The sequence below is a fragment of the Myxocyprinus asiaticus genome, chromosome 19 (assembly GCF_019703515.2).
Source record: "Myxocyprinus asiaticus isolate MX2 ecotype Aquarium Trade chromosome 19, UBuf_Myxa_2, whole genome shotgun sequence".
NCBI lineage: Eukaryota > Metazoa > Chordata > Actinopteri > Cypriniformes > Catostomidae > Myxocyprinus > Myxocyprinus asiaticus.
Genome location: NC_059362.1, coordinates 32,243,748 through 32,253,625, shown reverse-complemented (window position 1 = coordinate 32,253,625; position 9,878 = coordinate 32,243,748). Strand labels below are relative to the sequence as shown.

General features: G+C 36.4%; 1 protein-coding gene across 6 annotated transcripts in view; it reads right to left on the bottom strand.

Annotated features, from left to right (window-relative positions):
• Positions 1-3,591: 3,591 nt before the first annotated feature.
• Positions 3,592-9,878, bottom strand: part of LOC127410443 (sex comb on midleg-like protein 4) — a 37,677-nt gene continuing 31,390 nt past the window's right edge. For 5 of the 6 annotated variants that reach the window (XM_051645715.1, XM_051645716.1, XM_051645717.1 and 2 more), the window contains 3 exons: positions 8,645-8,851; positions 8,194-8,324; positions 3,592-7,603 (listed from right to left, as the gene is read on the bottom strand). In XM_051645715.1, coding sequence (XP_051501675.1) covers positions 7,478-7,603; positions 8,194-8,324; positions 8,645-8,851 — 464 coding nt within the window. In that variant the 3' untranslated portion in view covers positions 3,592-7,477. Of the gene's footprint in view, positions 7,604-8,193; positions 8,353-8,644; positions 8,852-9,878 lie in introns of all 6 variants that reach the window. The other variant, XR_007892124.1, reaches the window with a different exon arrangement.

The following is a 9,878-nucleotide window of genomic DNA, read 5'->3' as shown; positions in this document are numbered from 1 at the left end:
AGAAATTAATGTAATTCCAACATTTTTATATTTATTTAAAACATTCCCGGTCCCTGTACCACTGTAACAGTTTTTTAGCAACCTCAAAAGTTTGATTAGAAAATTAATATGGAAGAACAAGGGTTGAATTTAAAACTCTGCATATGCCATTTAACAAAGGAGGACTACATCTCCCTGATTTTGTACTTTATTTCTGGGCAGTGCAGTTGAGAGCAGTATGGATGTGGCAAAAAAAAATACTATTCATGCACCTTCATGGACACAAATTGAAAAGCTCTAGATAAGGCATTGTTTATTCCCCTGACCGATGTTATAAAAGAAGTCAGCAATCCTTTTGTTGATTCCCCTGGAAGTTGTGGTTGGATTTAATTGTAATCCTGCTCTTCCATATGTACTCTAAGAAGGATTCACACAACATTGGTTTGATAAGGGCATTCAGGTTTTTGGTGATTTATATGAGGGAGACACATTCACGCAGTTGAGTTCAAAGTTCCTCATGCCCACTACATACTTTTTTACATTTTTTACTACACAACAAGGTGGTCACTTATTCACTCTTTCTTTTCTTCCAATAGACAAAGTAATAAAGGAAAAAAAGGGCCCAAAGGCCTTGTAGCGCATATACAGGTGCATCTCAATAAATTAGAATGTCGTGGAAAAGTTCATTTATTTCAGTAATTCAACTCAAATTGTGAAACTCGTGTATTAAATAAATTCAATGCACACAGACTGAAGTAGTTTAAGTCTTTGGTTCTTTTAATTGTGATGATTTTGGCTCACATTTAACAAAAACCCACCAATTCACTATCTCAAAAAATTAGAATACATCATAAGACCAATAAAAAAAACATTTTTAGTGAATTGTTGGCCTTCTGGAAAGTATGTTCATTTACTGTATATGTACTCAATACTTGGTAGGGGCTCCTTTTGCTTTAATTACTGCCTCAATTCGGCGTGGCATGGAGGTGATCAGTTTGTGGCACTGCTGAGGTGGTATGGAAGCCCAGGTTTCTTTGACAGTGGCCTTCAGCTCATCTGCATTTTTTGGTCTCTTGTTTCTCATTTTCCTCTTGACAATACCCCATAGATTCTCTAAGGGGTTCAGGTCTGGTGAGTTTGCTGGCCAGTCAAGCACACCAACACCATGGTCATTTAACCAACTTTTGGTGCTTTTGGCAGTGTGGGCAGGTGCCAAATCCTGCTGGAAAATGAAATCAGCATCTTTAAAAAGCTGGTCAGCAGAAGGAAGCATGAAGTGCTCCAAAATTTGTTGGTAAACGGGTGCAGTGACTTTGGTTTTCAAAAAACACAATGGACCAACACCAGCAGATGACATTGCACCCAAAATCATCACAGACTGTGGAAACTTAACACTGGACTTCAAGCAACTTGGGCAATGAGCTTCTCCACCCTTCCTCCAGACTCTAGGACCTTGGTTTCCAAATGAAATACAAAACTTGCTCTCATCTGAAAAGAGGACTTTGGAACACTGGGCAACAGTCCAGTTCTTCTTCTCCTTAGCCCAGGTAAGACGCCTCTGACGTTGTCTGTGGTTCAGGAGTGGCTTAACAAGAGGAATACGACAACTGCAGCTAAATTCCTTGACATGTCTGTGTGTGGTGGCTCTTGATGCCTTGACCCCAGCCTCAGTCCATTCCTTGTGAAGTTCACCCAAATTCTTGAATTGATTTTGATTGACAATCATAAGGCTGCGGTTCTCTCGGTTGGTTGTGCAGCTTTTTCTTCCACACTTTTTCCTTCCACTCAACTTTCTGTTAACATGCTTGGATACAGCACTCTGTGAACAGCCAGCTTCTTTGGCAATGAATGTTTGTGGCTTACCCTCCTTGTGAAGGGTGTCAATGATTGTCTTCTGGACAACTGTCAGATCAACAGTCTTCCCCATGATTGTGTAGCCTAGTGAACCAAACTGAGAGACCATTTTGAAGGCTCAGGAAACCTTTGCAGGTGTTTTGAGTTGATTAGCTGATTGGCATGTCACCATATTCTAATTTTTTGAGATAGTGAATTGGTGGGTTTTTGTTAAATGTGAGCCAAAATCATCACAATTAAAAGAACCAAAGACTTAAACTACTTCAGTCTGTGTGCATTGAATTTATTTAATACACGAGTTTCACAATTTGAGTTGAATTACTGAAATAAATGAACTTTTCCACGACATTCTAATTTATTGAGATGCACCTGTATATGCCAACCTTATTGATATGGAGAGGATACACAAAATTGTAAATCTAGATGGGGAAAAAGATTTAGGGTGTGTTTTTGAACAAGAGATCTGGGAATTTGCTTGTGAGGATGCCCAAAAATGTTCATATAACGTAGACATAAATTAATTCAATCTAATATTATTCAAAGGGTATATTACACACCTGAGAGACTACACACAATAAGTGACGTATTCAGAATGCTACCCTAGATGTAAAGTAGAGGTGGGCACACAACTACATCTGTTTTGTGCAAAATTTAAAAATATTTATATATTTCAAGGGAATCCAGCACATTATTTAAGAGGTCACTGAGGTTATGCTTCTTATTCATCCAATATTTAACATATTGGGGGATGAATCAGTTCTACAGTTTGAACATGGGGTAAATTCACGATTTATAAAGATGGCCCTAATAGCAGCAAAGAAATATATTGCTGTACAGTGGAAAATAAACAAAGCAATTTAAAATACAGTAAATACATATTTACAAGCACACTCCTGATCGACATCCTTTGTAGTGAGTGGTAAAAATTAATTTTTGGTAACATTTTACTATAGGGTTGTAGTTGTTAACATTTGTTAATGCATTAGGTATCATGACTTATTTATTTATCTTGGTTACTGTTCATTTTCATAATATTATTGTTCATTGTTTGTTAGTTCATATTGCACTAATAAATGTTAACGTAAACAACATGTAAAATGTTTATGTGTAGAAATGACCATTAGTCAATCATAATAAATGCTGTAAAAGTATTGTTCATTGTTTGTTCAGGTTAACTATTGTGTTAACTAATGTTAACGAATATAACCTTAGTGTAATGTGTTACCACATTTTCTTTGTTGTCAAAGCATTAATATATCTTTACATTTTTGAAACTTTTCCATCATAAACATCATATAAATGTTTTTAATCAATGTTAAATTTAAGTCTTGGTTGAAAATCTGGAGTCGATTTACCATATTATGAAAAATAAAGCTAGTTTTGTCGATTAAGCCCTTAGAGAGAGCCATATGGCACATTTAAGATACAACAGTGCCACCTATATGTAGAAGACAGTCAACACAGGAAAACAGGATAGGTCTTTGAAGCATGTGCTATCCAGTAAAAGAAAGACTATTCAAAGTCTGCATCCTGATTTTCAAGGTCTAAATAAAGTGCCTTCTTTCATATTTATCTCTAATAACTAACAAACAGCTAATTTCTCATCTAAGCTGAAGGACCTGATATGATAAGGTTTGCTTTGAAAACAAACAGTAAACTGGAATGATTTTAAGATCAAGAAAAGCCATGTCTTTATCTTGAATCTGAAAAAAACTGCCATGTCAAACTGTTAAACAAGAAATTGGAGAGATGTTAGAATACTCTCTGCATTCTCTCGAGTGCAGAAAATACTTTATTTGAATTGTTTAATGGCCTTGTACATGATTTAACATTTGTATGTGGGTTCTGGCTAGCACTGAGTTGTGTCTGTTTGCACAAAAGCAACGGCAGAGATAAAGGAAATACAAACAGCAATCTATTCAGTGATATAGCAATATATAGAACTACAAATACAGTTAGAGTTCAGGTTAGGGTGTTCATTATGCTTTATTCGGACTCTCTCATAATCCTCTATATCAATGGCGTAGATTTGGCGTGAACATTTTACCTAAGGAATCTACACCCTTGCTCTATATTAACCTCACAAACAGAGCCTGTCCTCAGTTACAAGAGTCACAACATTTAAGTCAAACTGAATAAAGCAAAAAAAAAAAAAAAAAAACAACAATGAAAAAATGTATGCATAAAATCATCATTTGTTAAATACAGTCATATTGTAGCACCAACATGAATGGTCCGTGTTGTAGTCCCCCTCTAGTTGTGTATTGTGTACACACTTTTATTTTTCATTAAAACTCTTACTTGAGTTTACAAATGTCTCTTTTAAACAACCTTACATGGGACTATCATCAAGAGCAGCATTCATAAATGTACACTTACATTTTCCATTATATCAAAAATGGCAAGGAATGGTGTGAAGGCAAACATACAACCTGGCATACTCACTCACACACATACAAAAAAGCTGAAAATACACAGCACAACTGAAAAGCATATTATTCTTAAAACCTCACTCATTTTCCATGACAATTGTCGGTAATATCTAGCCAGGAGCTTCTGGGCCAGCCTATGTCAGCAGAATATCTGCAAGAGGGCATAAACTGCCCCAAATCATTATAGATTATTATGAAATGTCAAGGCTTCCTACTTAAAATTGGATTAAGTGTAGCCACAGAAAGGAGTGCTTGTATTGCATTGTATTACTTAAAGGGCTTTTAAAACTAACAAGACATTCCCACTATTTGACTACAAAAAAAAGGCCTGCTTTAAAGCTAATAAGAGTTTTAACATTAGACTTGGAGTAATTCATCTATATAAACTTGCATTTCTACATCACCCAACTAAATTGCAAAAATAATGTTTTCAAACAACTCCCTGCTAAAAAGACTAGCATTAAAGGTGCACTCAGTAATTTTTTTCCTCATTAAAAAAAGTTTAACTCCTAAAAACATTGTAATTGTAATTTTGCAATATATGTAGGAAATCATGACAACTCACATTAAAATGAAGACTCCAGTCATATCAGTAACCTTATAAAAGCTGTTTTATTCTACATGGAGAGGGGGCTGCCATGTTAGAATCACATGACCAGCCGAATACTACTCGCTTAATCTCAGTAACCATCCTGTTATTTGACACTTTCACTCATTGATTAAAGTAATCATGGCTGACTGTGAATACTAAATTTCTACAATGGCATCTGAAACTTAAAACTATTTTTAAATGTTTTTAAATAATGCTGCATCCAAGCCGCTAGGTGTCAGTGTAAGTCCAGGATGACACAAAGACAAAAGTTACTGAGTGAAGCTTTAAACCAGCACTACTGGTACAGGGAACTGCATAAGCTGGTCTTTTTAACCAGGCTTTCCCAAATACTCCATCCATCTGCCATTGGTAGACCAAAAAGATAGTCCCATCCCAATCTCAAACCATTCTCAAACTCAGTCAATGTTGCTGAGTCTGGCTGGCGGGACACTCAAACAGAGTAATGTTTATAGCCACAGTATTTACACTTTACTGGGAAATATAGTTGACTCTGCAAATTAAGCTGGGATAAGAGAAAGTAACATCACACAAATTACACACTTTAGATTTAGAAATATCCCATCGGCACAAAACCTCTTGATTATACCTCTTTGAACTTGCCAATTAAACTCACTAGACTCAACAAATCTGATGAAAGGTTATATGAAGATATTGTAATACTCAGCTTTTCAAATCAAGGGATCGAATTCCAAAGAACCCTGACATCTTAAACTGACTACTGATTTAAGAGCTCACTGATTAAATCCCTTTATAATGTTCTGGTGGCAAAAATTTAGCTGATTCTTCACTTTACACATTTTTCGTTGAGAAAGCTCTTACCAACTGATGCTACAGGGGGAGGATTAAAAGAAAAAGACATACCACTCAAACAGCTTCCCTGATGCAGAATTATAGACAATGATTCTGTACAAATGCACAAGGTAGCAGTTGCTTTAAGAGGCAGAATGTACAGCAATGACGTCTAACAAAGACAGCTTGGTAGCTGATTATATGTAAATGTTGAATGTATGCATTAGACAATTTAAACTGATTTATTTAATTTACTCTTTTTGATACTTCTGAAATTGTAGATTTCATCTGTGACTACTACATTAATTATAATATTTACACATGATTGCGGGACAGAAAAGTTGTACACTTGGGTGATATCCACTTTAGGAGATGACATCATCAGAACAGACTTAATTAGTTCACCTGTCTGAAAAATACAGTAATACTGAATGCCATTCAAATATCTTTTTTTTCTACAAAAAAAAAAAAAACAAAAAAAAAACAAAAAGGAATAATAACAATTTCCTGAAATGCTTCAGGAGAAAAATTATTCCTTTGCACATTTTCATTTTGTTTGAGACCAAGCTTTAGTTACTTTTTGAAACATTGAAATATGGCCGTTACTGTAAAATAACCATGTCAAAGCACCTCTAAAGTACGTCAGCTTGTGTTCACCTATGCATTGTGAGTTTATGAAAGACAATCAATCTAAACCACATGTAATATGCACAGTGAAAATGTTTATCTGAAATCAGGACAATTTACACAATTTACACAATTTACAACTTTAAAAAAACGATCTGTATATGTTGCAAGCAAATTTTGTATTTGAACAACTTTTTCATTTTGGCTTTTTCTCTGAGTAAGGAGGACAAATGAGACAATTCTTGGAGTAATGAGACCTCTCTGCTGTTGTTCTCCATCCATGCATTTGGTCCATTGTGCGAAACATATAGTACCAGTGTTCCAGTACACTGTATGCGACATAAAGTTGTTTTTGTTCAGTTTCACTTGCTGGTTGAGCACCTGGTATGCATTACTGAGTTTTAATGCACTGTTTTTCATGAAGATAGCAATAAATGCCTTGTAGTATATCCTGTTAAGTTCTTACTTGGGTTGACTTAGAACAAATGATGTGACTGGTACATTGCTGAGCCAAGTTGCATTTGTGCCTGTAATTTGCTGGTTTGGAGTGTGTGTGCGTATCTGTTTAGTCAGAACTGTAGAATGCAGAATTCTGATTGTTACTCATCTCCCACACTGTCGGCTTTTGAAGTAGCTGCTCTCTGAAAATAAAAGCTGAATGGTACCTGGTTACAATGGGGGTTAGTTTAATGGAGTTGCAATGACTACTTTTCACCAGCAGGTGGCTGAAGTTCACAGGGTTTTAGAAAGAGTCTGTGGCTCTGTAAAAATGAACGAGTTCATATGTGATCCTAAATGCTTGATTCCAATTTCATCCATTTGAAGAAGCATGATTTGTGATTTACACTTAAAACTCACCTGCTCACTTGCTTGTGGAGAAATAAATTAAATCACAGAATGCAGCCTTTTGATTAGAGCAGTGATCCAATGTTAATTGACCAATTAAATGCTTGAACACTTTAAGGAAATGCTCTGGTCAGTAAAATGTCCCATAATACAGGCAGACAATCAACACAAGAGAAATTTTAGAAGATCTGGAGCTTGTCTTTGAATAACCAGAGAATGGAGGACGAAAATGTCCTGTATATGAAAGGGGGACTGGTGTCATGAGAGTAAATACTGTGAGTAAATCCATCAGTGTTTGTGTGTTTCTGGACAGGGGTTATGATGTTGCAGAGACAGGTCAGAACTTGCTCTGTTTTAGCTTGTCGATATGGTAGCACAGCTTGAGAGCAGGGCCCAGTTTGAGTCCCAGGTACTTCATGATCATATCACTCTTCAGAAGGAGAAGAGCATCACCATCAATCTCCTGAAGAAGTAATCACACAGTGTCCACAAGAGAATGCTTACTATACGCTTGAAATTTTGTATATTTTTACAGTGCAAGTATTTTGGATATTGGATTTGTGTGCGTGCACTTGCGTACATGTGTGTGTGTTGGAAGAAGGGCTGCACGATTTGGCCCAAAAATCATATTGTGAATATTTGGACAAATATTGTGATTGTGATTTGAATATTTCATTCACTTCGAAACACGCAGAACATGCAAACTACATATTTACTTAATTAAATTGCAGCCTTTTGCAGTTAAATAATACACAAGTCCATTTCACAATTTTTATTCTAATTCAATTAAGTGTGGAGCATTAGTTGCAAGAGTAAATTCAATTAAGTCTTGTCAGTGCTGTTAAATTAATACTATGTGTTCTGATCTAAATATAACTGTACATACATTTGGAGTCTAGCCCATTTAATATTATTCAGCTTGGTGGTTATTTCATCAATTGATTCTAAACTGAACTGATCCCAACTGACATGGTGCACACTGTCTACACATGGTTTTGTTATCTGACAGTTACAGCATGTACAAAATACATGGTGTTTGTTTGCCAAACTCACATGCTTTCTAAAGAGATCCACGTGTGGGCCCAGCGCTTGAGGGTCTGCATCCTTGATAAACCACACCACCTCATCAACACTCCACCTGGAGGGGTCCTTACAGGGCCCTCCCTCTGTGGATGGACTGTAGGCTAGACAGAGTGAAGCCAGGTTCAGAGACTGAAGCAAAGATTACAGTTTTGATTAAATCTAGAAATACCTTGCTAATTATTTTTGTATATGCAGTACAGATGGTACAAGTCAGTACACACAAATGGCCATCAATTTCCAGACAATCTGATGTGTGGTCTTTAGACTTAGAGAGTGAAAAAGTTGGTGTTCAATCAATATATAACATTTAGTTTACAGTGTTTTAATTCTCTCTAGTAACAATAGGAGTATTCCCAGACATTCAAGTAGTGAGGAAAACATCTGTGAAAACTTCTGAAAGAAGCAATTTCCTATTTCTTACCACTTCTGTTTCCTTCCTGGTATGTGCTGGGACTGGCTGCTTGCCTGCACACACCTCCAGAGTAGGCGGGGCCAGAACGAAAACCATATGAAGGTTTGGTAGCTGTGTACGGCGAGGACATCGCACCAAAGGCAGAGTCACTGGGGTCAACAGAATAGCGCTTAGGGTCCATTGAATCGCCATGGTAGTCATCCACCATCGAGTTTGCTACACAAAACATCAGGAAGTTAGGAAAAATTGTGCATTTAAAGGCTTAATTTGGATGTGGTTTCTAATTGGGTTTTTTGAGTGTTGATAGGCCTGCATGGTCAGAATTACATAACAAGGGCAATTTCCCTTAACAGCAGCATAACATTCAGAATAAAAACATGCATCTTATTTCCTAACCACCCGCAACCCAGTTTAACAAGGCACTAAATGCACTGAAATAGCGCTGCAACATACAGGTATGTATTTACTGTAAATAAATAAAACAATTCTCTCATCATTTACTCAATTTCATGCCATCCCAGATGTGTATGACTTTCTTTTCTACTGAACACAAATGAAGATTTTTAGAAGAATATCTCAGCTCTGTAGGTTCTTTAAATGCAAGTGAATGGTGACCAGGCATTTCAAGCTCCAAAAATTACATTATTGCAGCATAAAAGCAATCCATACAACTCCAGTGGTTTAATGTCTTCTGAAGTGATGCAATCACTTCTGGTGAGAAACTGATCAATATTTCAATCCTTTTTTCCTATACATATCCACTTTCACTTTCAGAATGTGAAAGAATCTGAAAGTGAAAGTGGAGATTGATAGTAAAAAAAGGACTTACATATTGATCGGTTTCTCACCCACACCTATCATATCGCTTCTGCAGACATGGATTTAACCAGTGGAGTCATATGGATTATTTTTATGCTGCCTTTATGTGATAATTGGAGCTTGAAAGGCCTGGTCACCATTCACTTGCATTGTATGGACTTTCAGAGCTGAAATATGTTGCTAAAAATCTTCATTTGTTTTCAGCAGAAGAAAGTCACGCACATCTGGGATGGAGTAAATGTTGAGAGAATTTTTTTATTTTTGGATGAACTATCCCTTTAAGTCAATGCCATTATTTTCAGTGTAAATACACCTCTTTTCTATTTATATTAGGCTCATTAGAGATTGCACCTTCTTCACAAAAGTGAGCGCTATTTGGCTGGCACATTTAACACCATGCTGTTACCATCCACAAAAAGCAGGC